The sequence below is a fragment of the Chiloscyllium plagiosum genome, chromosome 30 (assembly GCF_004010195.1).
Source record: "Chiloscyllium plagiosum isolate BGI_BamShark_2017 chromosome 30, ASM401019v2, whole genome shotgun sequence".
NCBI lineage: Eukaryota > Metazoa > Chordata > Chondrichthyes > Orectolobiformes > Hemiscylliidae > Chiloscyllium > Chiloscyllium plagiosum.
The window spans coordinates 34,593,233-34,610,144 of NC_057739.1; the positions used below are offsets into that span (position 1 = coordinate 34,593,233).

General features: G+C 45.2%; 1 protein-coding gene across 1 annotated transcript; it reads right to left on the bottom strand.

The window, feature by feature from the left end:
* Positions 1-5,154: 5,154 nt before the first annotated feature.
* On the bottom strand, positions 5,155-15,144 carry barhl1a (BarH-like homeobox 1a). The gene is made up of 3 exons (XM_043719745.1): positions 14,410-15,144; positions 10,172-10,394; positions 5,155-5,543 (listed from the first exon to the last, which is right to left on the bottom strand). The coding sequence occupies exons 1-3, from the start codon at positions 14,867-14,869 to the stop codon at positions 5,252-5,254; spliced, it is 975 nt and encodes a 324-aa protein (XP_043575680.1). The 5' UTR covers positions 14,870-15,144; the 3' UTR covers positions 5,155-5,251.
* Between the last annotated feature and the right edge of the window lie 1,768 nt (positions 15,145-16,912).

The following is a 16,912-nucleotide window of genomic DNA, read 5'->3' on the forward strand; positions in this document are numbered from 1 at the left end:
CTCACATTGGTCCGAGTTGTCTTTACTTTGAGGCTGAGCTAGGCCACACACACTCTCAGGTTACAGTAGGTACATCTGTTGTAAAAGGTGCACCTCACTGACCACATTAAATTGGTCAATCACGAGGTGGGCTTTCAGTTCCAGCATGACATCCAAATGGATATTATTGCACGTAAACTATTGTTTAAAAGCCTGAAAGGTTCTAATTCAACCCATTCTGAATTTATACCACAGTGGTTCTGATGACAGCTGGCAAACTTGGGAGGGAAACGAATGTGTTGCCATCACGTTGTTCTACAAATATATCCCAACTCACTGCGGTCAGAATTAAATGTGGAAAATACAACAGATATAATTGTACGAATTACCCTTTAATAAACTGAATACAACTGCCAACTAATCAGCTGCGGAATAAAACACCAATGAATATTTATACTATGTACATGCCATGAAATACAACACCGTTGACAAGCTGTGTGCTATGTTTCATCAATTCAATGAGAGCTATGTAACATTCGATAGTAGAAATGAACAAATACTATCCGGTTTGATTTTTTTAAGCTTCCTTAAGACGCCCTCATTAGGCATACTTTAGCCTTCAAATTCTCCAGAAATATTACACTTTATGCGTTGGGTATACTCTGAAACTCCTAACCTGACAGCGAAAAGCCCTTTGGCGATGGGGGTAGTAATTATAGTTTATGTTTCCAAGCTTTCTATTGACAAGCGGCACATCCAATGTAGCAACAAGGTTTTCACAAGCTTGTCCCGGAGTGATGTCTCTCGTTTTCCTACTTACTAACGACTGGATTGCAACTATTTCAAGAAATAAAACTTACCTTTGTTGAAACTATGAATTTCCAAACACATCAAGAAATTGAGCTTTTAAAACGGAGAATTTATTTTATATCACACATTTATTGGAGAGTGTGACAAGTGACCTGAATTCTTAGTTAAACATTAAATCAAATTTCATTTCTCGTTTTAGTTTTGCGATTAATTCATTCTGGCATTTATCGTAACTAGTAGATTTGTTACATTTTAATAAATAATTTCGTGTCTAAATTCAATAAAAGATGGCATGCTTTTTTTTGTGAAGTTTATAAAATTGTTATACTTTGGGACTACAGTTTTAAACAGGACAGAGGAAGGGGCTGGCGTGATCTGTTCTGCAGTTTCACGAACAGCAAATCTGAGCAGTTTGGATGTTTGAGTGACAAAAGGAAATTGCTTAAGTTGTTTTGCTCGGAAGAAGATGTAAGGTATTTATTCTTGGCAACAATCCCCGACTTTACAATGATTTGATGGAGTTTCTCAAGACCAAGAAAGGTGCTGAAGACAGCCGGGTATAAATCGTTGCGCTGTTAACTGTCAATTTATATCTAAAATGAAAAAGAGTTAACCTCAAAAATAACATTACTGCATTGGTGTGTTTCACGTTGCCATAGTAGAAGGAAGACCTTTTTTTTTTGAGATCAGGTTATAGGCTTCCGTACAAATCAATGCTCTTCATAGAGACCAGATGTTTCGTGTGATCGGCAGCAGAGGGAAACTGCCGCCAGATGCAGGAAGAGGAAAGTCTGCAGTTACAGAGACACATCCTGCAGCCATCTAAGGATTACTGGAGATTTGTCCAGTCATGGGAGAGCGGGGTGGGGGATCCTCAGAAGGGCTTATGCCCAAAACGTCGATTCTCTTGTTCCTTGGATGCTGCCTGACCTGCTGTTCCAGCAACACATTTTCAGCTCTGATCTCCAGCATCTGCAGCCCTCACTTTCTCCTCCCTGATCCTCAGAACAGGCTTTACTTATTTTTTTTGGATTTAAGAACTCTGCAAAAAAAAGTGCATTGAATTTACAACGCAACAAAATGGGCGTATAGGAACCTATTGGAAGTTGGGAATAACTATGCGGTGTAATTCTTTAGAGAGTGCCATGACTGATGTGTAAAAAGGAGGTTAAGATCCTCTGTCGTTTGAAGGATAAGTTGCCCAGGAAAGGGAAATATGCTTAATCAATAGTGTTTTAGTCATTTGTGACAGTAACAATTGTAAAACGCTCAATCATATAATGACGCATTTTGAAACGTTTTCGATCTCTACTGAAATGGTAATCCCCTAATTATTATGATAACATGATTTTAACACATTCAGTGCTAAAGTTCGAACAGTTTTTTATGATGCAAAATGTATCAAACCAAATAATCTCAGGAACTGCAATGGACAAAGAAAACTAAATATTGCTCGGACCCTGTCAACACAACTCAACTTGCGTTCACGTGCATCTGACTGTAAGAATCCTCGGTCAAGTAAAACGACGATAGCTGGACATGTACAGGAGGATGACTTACTGTCGCCAGCTACAACAAGCAATTTGATGGAGTTTTATCGCTCGTGATACTGTTCTGTATCAGTGATTGCGTTTCAGGGAGCTGTCAATTCCTGTTCCCAGCAAGACGGTCTCACTAAAGGCATTCAAAATTCGTAATTCCAAACTTTCCTTACAACAAACATTTCCGCCAGACCCCACAAATGTCCAAAAAGCATGACCCCGAAAAGACAGAAACTAGGAAATGCAACACCTTGAGAAAATATCATTCTGTTTCTCAAATTGTTACGTAAAATACTCAAACATGTACAAGCTCATAGACCTCTGTCCCCGTGCTCTTGTATAGTGTACCCCCTAGCTCTGGGTCAGCAGGTCTGGATTCAAGTCCTACTTGTACCTGGAGGTGTACCTAACCTATCCGAACCGGTTAATTATAAATACTTGCAAATTGTATTAGGACTTAAAATCCAAGATTTTAGGGTCAACACTGAACACTTTCTCCAAACTCGTTAAATTATTTATGCACATTTTTCGTTAACATTAAAATAAAATCAGGGCGACAATTTTCAGATTGTATGGGCTCCCCAGTGGCATTGGTTAATCGTTTTGTGACTTGATATTTTCATTGGTTCAATCTGGTTGAAATGATAATAGACTCCGGCCCAACGCACCCCGACCACACACACACAAATCTGCAACTAGGCAAGAGTCTTATGGTAACTCTAAATGTGATGGTGACTTCCAAAGTTATCTCGATTCCACCTGTCTCTCTTCTTCCCAACAACGATTACTGAATTCAGCTCGGTTCCCCATGCCCAGGATGGGACATAGCTCCCTGCACAGGGAGAAGACAACTGAAATACAACAGAGCTTAGACTTTTCACCTGCACACCCTGTCAACAAATAATGATCAAAAAGTAAGGAACGGGGGGGGAGGGAGAATAAATAAAAGGGATCCAAGCTGATCTGTGAAATAGTGTTCGTGCTCAGTCCCCATCGAAACCAATAACGTATGTCTTGCTTGTTCTAATTTTATTCAAATCCCAACAGTCGTTACCCGTTCAAAGGCTCCTACGATTGAATATACACACCTGAGTTTTTTTCCAGTTTTTTTTAATAAATAAGAGCAAATCCTTTATTGACCCATATATAATTTTCTTTAAAAAAACTGAATGGAATTGTATTGGACGCTCTGCCATGATTTGTATTTCAGAATTTTACAAATGAAGGTGTAAACAAAAACAGAGAATTCAACGAGGGAAAGAAAGCCACTTATTTAGGGAAAGCCTGCAAAACAGATACAAAAGGTCCCGACAAACTATTGATAGAAAGCGACTCGATGTTTGGAAACGGAATGGGAACCTCGGCCCCTAGCTCTTCCCCTGCGTTAAGCGGAATACTGATGTGTGACTGACGCGTTGCTGGCAGCTACAGGGATTCACATGGAAACGCGCTGTTCTAAAGGACAGCCATTCAATTTAAGCAACAATCAGCTTATTTTGCTGGTTAAAGATTAGCCTTGAATAGTCAGGTTGGAGGGCGTGCGGTGGAAACGGGCAATGTAATCATTGCTGTAAATATTTTAAGATCTGTAATTGAAAGGGGAGTGGGGACGAAGTCAAATAACAGCAATTTCCAAGCAAAAGGACTCGGCTACATACTTGGTTTGGATTTGCTTTAGAATTTTGTCAAATTGTTTTCAACCTGCGGGTGCTGACTTGTTGAATTTTGGGAAATGGAACCAAAGAATTGCAGGATTCTGTGTGTCTGTGTGTGTGTGTGTGCGTGTGTCTGTGTGTCTGTATGTGTCTGTGTGTGCCTCTGTGTATATATGTGTGTCTCTGTGTGTGTGCGTGTGTCTGTGTGTGCCTGTGTGTGTATATATATATATGTGTGTGTCTGTGTGTGGGTCTGTGTCCGTGTCTGTATTGTCTTTATTTTTTCCTTTTTCTCTCTCTCTGTTGCTGTTGCTTTGTTTCTATCTGTTAGAAGGCGAGGACGCCGGAGAATGCCAAGCCACCCCGCTCCCCATCTGTCAGGCTCCCGGAGCCGGGGTGCCGCTCCCAGGCTGACGCGCTAACAGCTGCCGGTTCCAACTCCGCTGCTGCTCCAGCTTTCAATAAATAATCAGACTTGTGTTAAAGAGGGAGGTTAAGTGGGGGTGGGAATGTGTATGTGTGTGTGTGCAGGGGGGGAGCAGTGGGGGAGGAGGTGGGCGAACATGGGGGTGAAGCCTTGATAGTGAACTTTCCCGTCTTCAATCTATACCCAACTAAAAGTCAAAAGACAACATGAAAACTGGACCAATAACATGTGCACGGTTAAAAATCAAGCTGTAGGCGTTCACAAAGTATTTACAGTATATTACAGGGGGAAAGGCTGTCGATCATTGTAACTTATTTCAAAATAAATAAATTGTACAATTTAAATGTTCAGCGACAACAAAAAGTATTTTTAAATAGTGCAACATTACCTTAGACCAATGACTGTTTCCTTAACACGAAATTCATTTCTGCTTTTAAAAAAACTATAAATATTTTTAAGTGTAAATAATAAACTGTAGGCGCCAAAAGATGAATTGGAACAAGTTTAAATTAAAACTATGTTTGTATCACAGTTAAAACCTCTCACTTTTTACACAATAAAAGTTTGAAAATTAAAAAGCATAAATAGAGTTGAATACAATCTTCTTTACAAATGGTTTCACATTTTTTGTGTGTTAAACATTTGGAGCATTTGTGTATGTCGGTGTGTGTCCGTGTGTGTGTGTCTGTCTGTGTCTCTGTGTCTGTCTGTGTGTGTCTGTCTGTGTCTGTCTGTGTGTCTCTATCTCTGTCTGTCTGTCTGTGTGTGTTTGTGTGATTCTCACTGAAGTCCAGGCGGTGGGGAGTAGGGGTGTAAAGGGGCTGTTGGATAACGGCGGCTCACCGTGGCTGCGGCGGCCGAGGAAGGACACCTGCGAGGCCGGGCAGAGGCGGCGGCTGCTCGCCCCCCGCTGCCAGTCCGTGGATGAGCACCCGCGGGACGAGGGGTCGCTGGATGACGGGGTGAGGAGCGGCAGGACCCCGGTACATGTACATGGCCGTCGGTTCCAGGTTGGAGACGACACTGGGGTGGTAGAAGTACGGAGATGGGAACATGCGCTGCAGGGCCGAGTAATTACCCGCCTCTGCCAGGAGTTCCAGTCCCACCGCCGTCTGCCTTTTCCACTTCGTCCTGTTGGGGAAGGGTAAAGAGTGAAATCCTCAGGTAAACTTCAACCTGGATGAAAACTGGTCTGATTTTAACACTTCAAATTCCATCGCACGCCACACACAATTCTCATTATTCATGATGTACTTTGACAGTGTGTTTTCCAACTCGCCCTTAAATCTGTAAGAATGACTGGGCCCAGGTTCCGGCAGTGCACGGTGCACGGTGCAGTCTTTCACAGGCGAGGGATGAAGGAGCCGGCTGTTTAACCGTGTGCTCTCTGGCTGTGCCCTTCACTCTCCGGGCTCATTGGGAAGCCGCAATGACCTGTGTTCACTGCCTGGGACCAGCGTCACCGTTTGGTCAACAGCCTGGGGTTTGGAAAGGGGAACTGCAAATTCTTTCGCGTGTTCAACATAAACTCTAACAGCATTTCCCCGAGACCTCAGCCCATTGCTGCCGGCTTGGGATAGCCCCAGGGCCTGGCAAACCATTTCCTAACAGCAAAGCTTGGGGGCGGGGGGGGAGGGGTCTTTTTTTGCTACTTTCCCTCTCATTTTAACATTATTATTGTGTTTAGCATCGCGCCCGGTCAGGTTACCTTCGCCTTTGGTTTATTGAGGTGGGATCATGTCAAGGGTCGCGGGTGGTTTCTAAGTGAAGCCAGTGAGAGGAGGGCCTGGAGTTGCGGATGGTCCCCTCACACGGAGCTGAGTTGTTTTACGCTGAGGGTCGAATGTTGACCTTAATTCGGGATTTTTTCACATCATACATCACGGTAATGCCGCAGTATTTTCTAACAAGTTCCTCCCTCCCTCCAGCCATCAGTGAATGTCACTGTTATCCCACAGTGCTGCCTCGTTTAGCTGTCCCCTGCCCGCTTCACCCCCATTTTCCCCCAACTTCCTGCCCAGCGTTCACCCTAACCAACTATCGGTCTACACAGGGTGAAGACTTGCTGGTTTAGAGGGGCAATTCCCTCCCTGACAGAAGGGCGGCCGGAGGCAGGAGGGAGTGTGGGTTGTGTTTAAACTGATGGCAGTGAGTCCCACTCACTGTGGGTCCGAACTGTCAGAATCCCCATGAACAGGGAGCTCTCAAACCAGTTTCATTTGGGACAGGCGGCCTGTATCTCCGCAGGGTCCCAGATCTGTCACTAATCAATCGATCGATTGTTTCTTTTCAAGCTATGTTCCATTCCTCAGCTCAGGAATGTCTTCATGGATTGAGATCGAAGGTGTCAAGACCCTCAGAGTGGCAAAGCCAGGCCCTAGCCTCGGGAGGTGGGGGGAGGGGGTAGGGTTCGGGATCTCAGTGTGAAGCGCTGGGAAGCGCACCTTCTGTAAACAGACCCCTCTGTCTCCGGCCCCTTTCCCGCTGCCTGACACTGGCGACCCAGGAGTTTAGACCAATCGTTCTCCATGGTTCACCGAGACTTGAATGTAAATAGTCACAATTTCTGACTGAGTCTTTCTAAAAAGGTTGGGAGAGAGGACACGGGAGTAACACTGAAGGGTTGGGATCAACATTGCATCCAGTCCTGAGGGGCGTTTGAGACTAGTTACCAATCGGAATCAATAGCCACCGGCCTATGGAGAACACCCTGAGTGTGACAAGAACATCAAGCCGCTGTGATAGAAGCAGAGCTATTCTCATTCATACAGAACTTCAGGTCTTTGCCAGTTTGTGTGTGTGTATGTGTGTGTATGAGAGAGAGAGAGAGAGAGAGAGAGAGAGAATGTCTGGTTGTATTTACGAGTGTGTATCTATGTATGTAGGGGAGGTGAGTGAGATTGTGACATCAACTCGCAATGATGGAAGTAGAGCCATTCCCATTCATACAAGACCCATAAATCGTCAGATCTTTGTCAGTGTCTGTATCTGTGTCTGTGTGTATGTCTGTGCGTGTGTCTGCGTGTATCTGCGTGTATGTCTATGCATAGTATTTGTGTCTGTGTGTATCTATGTGTATGTCTCTGTATCTATGTTTGTATCTGTGTGTGAATCTGCGTGTATATCTGTGTATGTGTTTGTGTCTGTCTCTGTGTCTGTTTGCGTCTCTGCATGTCTCTGTGTGTGTATACGTGTGAGTCTGTGCATATCTGTGTGTCTGTGTCTGTGTGTATCTGTGTGGTATGCACCTTGTGTGTATCCACCAGAGCAACACTGTTCTGTCCTATCATTAATAAAGGAGAAACTTCATACACCATGTTTCAAGTGTAGCCCTTATCCCTTCCCCCTAACAGATTTCTCAATGCTGGTTAGTTTGACAGCTTTATGTAACCGCTCGCCCCAGGGTGCCTGAAAATGATTGCTTCCCTTTGTGGTGCTGTTGCTGTACCTCATGAGTAGACAGTTTTCATCATCGCCTCTATTGGGCCCAGTTTGGAGAGTAGCTGGAGTGATATTTAAGGGTAATTGCAGTTTGTGGTGTGAGTACACTTCCTCTAGCGGAGTCTGTATTGTACGGTCTCCTTTGGGACTGAAACAAACTGATTTCTTAAAGGAGGTGGTTAGTAAATGCTTTCTACTCAACCTCGGCGACAGATTCGATCTGAAAACTAATGCTTAAAGATAGGCTCTCAGTCCGTGTGTGCGCCTTGTGTTATTAACATCACACAGTGAATGTGGATCAGGGTGGTGGGTGTCACCATGACAGGTGGCTGTTTAATCCAAAAACAAACTCGTGTGGTTAAAAAACCCGCTAGTTTTAATTATTGGTTAAACCCTGTATATGACAAGGCCGACAGGAAACTGGGTATTGCTGGGTACTGGAGCCGCAGGTCCACTCACTGACTAGTCAGCTCCCCGCAAGAAAGATGGGCAGCACCAGGCGAAATTCAGGTGGGATCAGTGAAGGGACACGGTACAGAAACGGACCTGTTTGTGATGAAGGGCACACACACACACATACACATACACAGACACACACACAGACACATACACACAGACACACACACAATATAGACACACACACAGACACACACAACAGACACACATAGACAGACACATACAAACAGGCACACAACACATACACACAGACACATACATACCCACAGACACATACTTGTAAACACACACACACAAATACACACGTACACACCCACAGATAAATACTTGCAAACACAGACACACAAATACACACATACACACCCACAGATACATACACACACACACGCACACACACACACCAACGTTGGGCTTTACCCGAAACCTAACGAACTGCATTTCTGGATTAGTTGTAAACAAATGTATAACCGCTCGGAGAGGCGATTCCCGTCAGATGTTGATTGATGCCAATGTCTCGCCCGTTTAAATGATTTATCGGCAGTGATTGTAATGGCAAGAGTTTTTTTTGCCCCCCCTCTATCAAGGACGATTTTTAGAAATAATTCAGTGATTGTGATGGGTTGAGGGTGTTAATTATTTAAGTTTCAATGCTCTATGATAGTTCGATGCAGGTGACTCTGTTACATTTATTTTGGCGTCTTTCTCCCAGTGTTTATTTTATTTGCCCTCTCTCCCTCTCCTCGCCACCCCCCCCCCCCCCCCCCACCCCGCCCAACATTCGCTTCCAACCACGATTGCTGTCTCCTGTCTAGTTTCTCGCTGTTTCAATTGTCGGTTTCTGCATCTCGCCCTCCCTGAATCCTGGAAGTCACCTTTAACGCTCGTTTAATGCACCAGCTAGATGTTCGTTTGGTGTTAATATTTAAAAAGCTCCCTAGTTATGAACAGAGAGGAAAATATGTTCTGTTCTGAAGCAAGGTCACTGGACTCGAAACGTTAACTCTGTTTCTCTCCACAGATGCTGCCGGACCTGCTGAGTCACGCCAACAATTTCTGGTTTTGTGTTAAGGAAGGGATTACTGACCGGCTCCTCACTTTGCTCGGAGCTGAAGGGTAGATTTTGGACTTGGTTCACCGCACTTTCTGATTACTGCCTGGGATTTTGTTTATCAACAACTGCCCCATCGAGGGTTTGATTGTGAAACGGATTCCGTTAACTAGCGTTTGAGTTAACGCTTCTAATATTTAACGTGAACCGTCTCAGTTCCTTATCTGGGATACACTAAGCTTTTCGGAAATATTTTGATTCAATTTGATCCCTGGGATTTAGTCTCCTGTCAAATAAACAAATTCTGGGACCGCGGGCGAGAACCTACCAAGAAGCAGATCATAACTAAAGATGTGACAGGTTCTTAACCCGTTCTGCCCTTCCCCTAACTCGTCAGCTCATTGTGTCGGTAACATACCCCTGTGTGGAGACAGACTACACTGTAATAAAGTGAACCCTCTTCCCTAAGACACTGCAGGATGCAGTCTCTCTGTGATTCTCAGCCGCTTGTGCAAGTTTTACAGACTAACTGTGTTAGACAGAGCGCCAAACAAGCCGCCCTCATCCTTCCCGCCTGTCTAACCCAGTTAGGAGTTTGTGATCTTACAATCCTCACATGGAGCTGAATCATCTGTGAGATTTCAATGCGCCCCCATTGCTTGTGGGATTGTGACCTGTTAAATATCTGAGTGAGCTACCTCCTGGAATTGAGCTGTAGTCAGAGTTTGTGCTAATTACAATGGAACCCTTGATTGTGTCTGATTTGACTCCGTTTCGGTGCGTTGTTAACCAGCTGTGGGTCAGTTAGTCTCACCTCCTGTTCTGGTACCAGGTTTTGACCTGAGTGTCTGTGAGATTGAGTGAAGCCGCCAGTTCCATCCTGTCCTGCACGCTCAGGTATTTCTGCCTTTCGAAGCTCCTCTCCAGCTGAGCGAGCTGGTGATCAGTAAAGGCCGTGCGAGCTTTCCGTGGCTTCTTCAACCGCACAGGCGGGCTCTCCCGACTACTCGAGATCTCTCTCTCTGCTTCTTCCTTAACTGTCCATGCCGGGAGAGGAGAGGGAGACAGCGAGAGAAAAACAGAAACACAAGGACAGTTTCAAAATAAAATCCTGGCCAAGATCCGCATGCAGCACTAACATTGCAAAGACACCAGCTCAACTCCCTCGATCAAACAGGATACAATCTCTCTTTCTCTACGTTAGCAACTCCTTGTTCTGTCATCTAGAGCCTTGGTCAGACTGTGACTGACTGGCCTCTGGGAGTTTGCTCAGGTGCCTCTCAAAAATCTGGGAATGCTAGTCAATGTCGCTTTTAAACGGCCCAAGCATTTCATCCGGTCTCCTTCGGACTACACGGGACAGTTCTGTGTTCAATGTGGAGAGCGGGCTGTGGGATTTTGGTGTTGCTGCGACAGCAGGACCATTTAAACAACAGGCCTCTCTTTTATTATTAGACCTCCCACCCAAAATCCGAGAAATAGCGCTGATCTTTTGAGCCCCGTGTTGTAACTGAATTTCTGGAGTCAGAATTTCAGGTCTGACTGTGTGGCGATCTGAGAGTTTGCAAACGCATCAGTGCAATGATTCCCCCGCTCTGTCTGATGTTCTGAAATGACCCGTTAAAGAGCTGCTTGGGCGGAAAGGTTGGAAACAAGGCGCTGTCTCTCCCGGAGGCTGAGCTGATAATCTAACCTGACTTCATGCTGTGTACCAGCGCAGAGCCGCCGATTTTATATTTACCTTTGTTTATATTTACCAGGCGGGTTTGGTGTGATACAGAGGGGATAGCAAACAGGAAAGGGAGACTTTACTTCGCTGACCGGGAAGAAAATAATCCGTTTAATTAAGTCACTGGGGAGCCTGCCCAGAACTGTCTGAAACAGCAGCCCCGGCCGATTAGAGACCCAATCATTGAAAATATCCTTTCCCATAAAAACTAAATCTGATCACAGGATTATTTTGCAAATGACACTGTCACCTCAGCAATTCGCTGTAGGAAACTGCCATCGCCTCCGCCAAACGGCATCGATTTAACTAATCTTCTACAAATTAACCCGATCCCACCCTCACCTTCAGGCAGGGGCAAATAAAACTGATCACGGGGTGATACAGCCAACGAAAGCGAGACCTTGACAAGGAGGAGACTGGGGAGCAGCGAGGGACTAAACTCAGCTCCAACTTGTGAACTGTTCGCCTTCAAACCCAGTTCTACCGTCCGGCCACAGGATTGTAATTTGCAGCTATGCTGTCTGCCTCCTTTATCCTCTGCCCGTTCTTTGACACCCCATCCCTGTGCCTCAAATAACCCATTAGTTGTCCACACCGCCGCACTCTCAAACATGGATTATGTTGTACTCAATTCGGCGGCTCCAAATTCCAAACAGCCTTTCCCAAACTTACTCACAAGACGAAGCCCACTGCTCTGTCTGCGCCGAGGTGGCGGAAGGACCGGGAAAGGTATCTCTTTCTCTCTCTCTCTCTCTGCAGTTGGAGCACTGACTGAACCCATTCCCTTTCCGCCTCCTTCTCACTACACATACCCACGGCCACCTCGGGCCTCAATTACAGCTTTCAGGAGCCCCCAACATTCAAATAAATCCCGGTCCGACCCCGGCAGCTGAGCCGCTCTTTAAACAAGTAAGAATTCAGTCAGAAATACCAGATTTTGTTCAGGAGGATTCTGTGGGTGAACAGTTGGGCTATTCGTTCGGAAATAACGGCGGAACACGTTCACAATATCCAGATATTGGTGGAATTATTTTGCTGAAAATCACTGCCGAAAAGTTGTGGCCTTTTTTTAATATATTAATTTGAAACGGAAACAAAAATAATTGAATGTGATCTGTCTGTTCCATCCCGGACGGACAGGGCCCTACTGGAGATAATTATTGGAGGTAATGTCAAACACTCTGAGTGCGGAGTGCAGGCGAATTGAGGAATTGTCAAGAGGACTCACCGAAAACCGTTCAACAACCAGCATTTCCTCTCACCCTTTACCCGGGTGTTAAAGTCGCCAAAAAAGACTTTCTTTCATTTTAAAGAAACCCTTCCAGGAATTCCAAAATATTTAGATCGTTCAGTGACATTGCAAGATTTTTTATGTTAGAACACAAAACACAGAGAGTGAAAACACACCAACAGAGAAAGCTAACTTTGTGAAACCCGGGGCTATTGTGTTTGGAATATTCACGGTTCCGAACTTCAAGGGATGAGTTTCAGATTGTAACAGTCTGATAGGACCATGATGAAGCCAGTTTGTGTTTGAAATCCATTGCTGAATTTTTCAGGCCCAGGAATGGCCGGGTTTGGCTGGGAATCTCTGATTGGTATTCTGTTGTTAAGGTGGACATTGGAAAGTTTACTTGAGGGAGGTTGACTTCCCTGAGAAAGCGGGGGCCCCTCTGAGCTCTGTTGTACTGGATTGAAATGAACCCGCTCTCCCGGAACCTCTCTGTTATGTTTCCTTGATTTATGATCAGTTGCAGCAATCTTGGCAGCTTATCCGTTTAAACGACGTTTGTTTATTCATGTCCCTTTTCGCTGATTGAACCAGCTTGGTGCTAGTTCAAGTCTCTGATGCTGGGCGAGCAGATGCGTCTTTTGATTTAAGTTTAATGAAGTTTACAATCTAAACTTTTATAACTTCCTCTCCATCATTCCACCGTCCCTCTTTCTCACACAAGTACACATTTTTTTTAAACTCAATAGCTTTAGGTCTGTATTAAATTGTCAACTATTCTTTGCAATGATCGCATTCCTAGATCATGTATAAATCTAAAACCTACTCCTACCCTGTAATCTTACACCATTCACTGAACCCAGTCTGTAAATAGTTTTCCCTCCTCCCCACTTCATTCTCAATTACTCAGTCCTTACATTTCCTTTCACTGTTCACCTTCCCCTAAAAAAACTTCTAATTTGGGATACATTTATTTCCATTTTAATAAGTTGATCTTGGCGCAGTTATAACGAACAACAGTATTTTTAAAAATACCTTTAGGTTCAACGTGTGTGTCAAATAATGTCTGTTATGGAACTCACGGGTCGCTATCCCGAATCAATAATAACACCTTCAGCGGAATTCAGTTTCCACTTCGACAAAGTTTCTCTGTTATTTGACGCAATCCAACTGCACTCTGAACTTGGACGCCACAAAAATACTGCCTGTGCTTTTTAAGGTGAGCTCCAGGCCCTGGCATCTGTCTCGTGAAAGCTTTCACTTGGCAACACATTTTACTCAATCCAAATAAACAGCGCATTGTCTCGTTTGTAAAATTCACGGCCTGAACTGCCCGGATTATATTTAAATACCGATTGGTAACTGTTTAACAATTTATATTTTATGAGGACGATCTGGTAATTAACTTTTCAATAAAAAAAACTTTCAGAAATATTCCGTCTTCCTTCACTCTGAAAGTGAGCAGTACATTGACATAGTTCTCAGTTACTGCCCATTTCAGGGATCGATTCATCTGGTAGTTTTGAAAGAGACAAAGTGAATGATTTTCATGTCTTTCAAAAAAAATAAATACATTTTTAAATCCACTTGCGATCTTTTTTCCAGTTACTGTGGGTATTACACATTCTCCCTGTCAGCGGCATTTTCTTGTACAAAGTGACCTCGGCTGGGTGGAGTGGCAGTTGATGAATTTGATGCGAGAGAGAAATGTCAATTTGCGGATCTTCTCACACATTACAAAGAAAAATTCGACAATTTGGTAGACGGCATTTGTTTCAATAAAGACTGAACTCATGAATTAAAGGCACCTTGGTTTTCAGTAATTGTCTGTATTAATTATAGACCATCCCCTCTCCCACTAGAGGACAAAAATACTTTATCCAAATACAATCTAGTACAATATTTGGTAATTTTAAAATTGAAAAGTTCTGTCTGCTGTGGGGTTTTTTTGAAGATTGTTTTCCCCGAAACGCGGATTGACAAAATACAAAGATGTTAATGTTGATGATAATTGGAGCCACCAGCTCCCCCAGAACTTCTATTATTTGTTTATGTTCTCAGCGTGGCCTTGAGTCTCTCTCGCTCTCCTTACCTTTATATTCCGTGTCTGAGGACGAGTTCTCCCTTTTCTCCAGTTTCTCGAGGAATTCTTCCCCGCGTTTATGAGCTGCATCCTGGGGAGTCTGCCCGCTGCTTGAGTATGGGGCGCAGGCCGCTAATGGCTTGCAGTCTCCGAGAATGTCCCTGATAAGGAAGGAGGAAGTAGCAGTCCTGGGCTGGGGAGCGGCACACAGTTGCCCCGGGTGCGCCTGCGACTCGATCCCGCCTGCGGCCCCCGGCAGCGGCGGTGCCGCCTCGGCGCACTCCAGGCCGGGCGAGGAAGGCGAGCTCTGCTCGCTACCTACATCCGACACCGGGCTCAGACCGGCTTTCACCTCCTGGGGAGACCTGCAGTCGCCCATCAGCGGCTCTCCTTTGGCCAAGACGGGGCTGGTTGCTCTGTGAGACAGAATCGAGTCAATCCCAAAACTGGAGCCGTTAGACCCTTCCATTTGCGGAGACTTTACACAGTCATCTGGACCTGGGACAGCAACTTGGCTGAACTTGGTGGTGAAACACTTCAACTTCCAAATCAGGATCTGGAGCAAACAAAACCCTTGGCTAAAACAAATCCCAGAAAGCAGGTTGGTGCAGGTGTGGAGCAGTGGGCGCTGGGGAGCTTTGCCTTGATGGATGGATGAGGTTTCAGCACCTTGGACAACGGCGAATCCACGGCTGGGCAGCCGCTAGCGGCAAGGCCGGATTCCTACCTGCCGAGACTTTTGGACTAAAATGAACTTCTGTCACTTAGCAAAGGGGTTTTTTTTTAAAAAAAAAAATGTCTTAAGCACGTGTCCGAGGGAAGGCAGCTCTGATTGGAGTTTCTCCCTGACATCACCGCTGACTGAGTTTAACGAAAGGAGTTGGAGGGAAGCCACTCCTGCAGTTTCTTCAAATGGAAGCAGTAATGAACCGGGGAGGGAGGAGGCTTTGTCCAGGGCCGGTTTTAGGAAGGTCAGGAATTCTCAGTAAAGTTGCAGGCTGCCAGATGTAAGCAGCTATAGTTGAGAGAGTGCACGGTCCGGTATCTCAGGGAGGGAGCTGTGACTGTGCACAGGCTGGAAGCGGTCACACCAATACAGAATGTCACCGCTGATTTGTTGATCTTATCAGGACTCACGGCAGAAAGCGGCGATTAATCTGTCGGTTAAATATCGACTTCTCCCAGCGTTCTCGGTGGGTCCTGACAGTTTCTAACACAGCGAAAAAGTTGGAAACCTTGATAAGAGTTTAAAGCAGTTTCTACCCAATTCCCAATGTCATTGTTTCCGCTAGATTGGCCCCGAAGATGCTCCTCAGCTTACCATGAACACACCGAAATACTACTGTACATGGGACCGATGGGGAAAACAATATTCAGCTGCAAAATATTTGCACTGCACCTAAAATCGTTGGAATGTGATCTCTTTTGCGGGATCACATTTAAACAATCAAAAAAGTGAACAAAACAAAAACCAATTAAACGGGGAGGTAAAATGCGAGAGGTTGCAATGACAGCATGGCGAGTTTGCTAAATTTAGCACATTTCAAAATGAACTAATGACAGATACAACTGTTTTATGCTGTTAAATTATTCACGACAGTAAATATCATGTGCAATGTACAAAGTGTTTGCAGTTTGCGAAGGCGAGGTAGTGAGGGCTGGACTGTAGCCAATTAAAATCTGTTAGAGCGCATCTGATCCGGTTTGAAAAGCGAGACAGAGAGAGAAAGAGAGAAGCGGGAGCTACCTGGGTGTGGGAGCCCGGCTGCCCGGGATGGGGGACGCTACAAGGCTGCACCAAGTTCCACATACACTGGGGCAGGGTTCAGGTACAGAAACTCTGAAAGGTTCACGGTTTTCTCTCGGTGCTGTTTGCAGCGGCTGGTTTCCTTGCCTTTAATGTTCACTCTTGACAGACATTCATGTATTTCATTTTAAACTCCTTGTCACTTGGCCTGAAAAATCAGGCGCCACAGAAACGGAATCACATTAGAGGCTGCTGCAAGTTTCAAAATCTATGTTCACACCAAACCTGTCCAACTTATTTCATCTGTTCGTTCTCTTACTCCCTCCCCTTAACGTTTCTTCTTATGTACCTACTCGGCTCTCCCTTTTGTTTTGTGTCTGCATTTTGAAATGTTGGTTCCTGTCTGAACGCAAACGTTTCTTTAGTTGGTGCACATCTACTCGCGTCTGTTCTCCCCCCGCCCACCCACCCCCCAACCCCCCCACCGCGCTCACTCTCATTCTGCTCACTTCCACCTCCTACCCTGCGTTTCCTCGCCCAGGACAGGTTGTGGCTCTGTCTCTTCCCCAGTGTCCCCAGTGCCCACCCTCATTGTCAGCGGGGATTTGGTACATGTCCCTCCCCCGGGAGAATGAGCTTCTGTCGGGGTGTGTGTGTGATTGGGAGGCTCTGGGTGTATTTGTGTGTGGGAGGGTAGGTGTGTGTGGGAGAGTGGGTGTGTGTGAGGGAGGTCGGGTGGGTGAGTGGGTGGGTGTGTCGGGGAGG

What these genes read in the sequence shown, in the direction of transcription:
- barhl1a (XM_043719745.1), bottom strand. Translation starts at nt 14,869, where the DNA reads ATGGAAGGGTCTAACGGCTCCAGTTTTGGGATTGACTCGATTCTGTCT. An exon ending in CTCAGACACGGAATATAAAG is followed by an intron (nt 10,395 to 14,409) that starts GTAAGGAGAGCG and finishes CGGCATGGACAG; the next exon opens with TTAAGGAAGAAGCAGAGAGA. An exon ending in ACCTGGTACCAGAACAGGAG is followed by an intron (nt 5,544 to 10,171) that starts GTGAGACTAACT and finishes CTTCCCCAACAG; the next exon opens with GACGAAGTGGAAAAGGCAGA.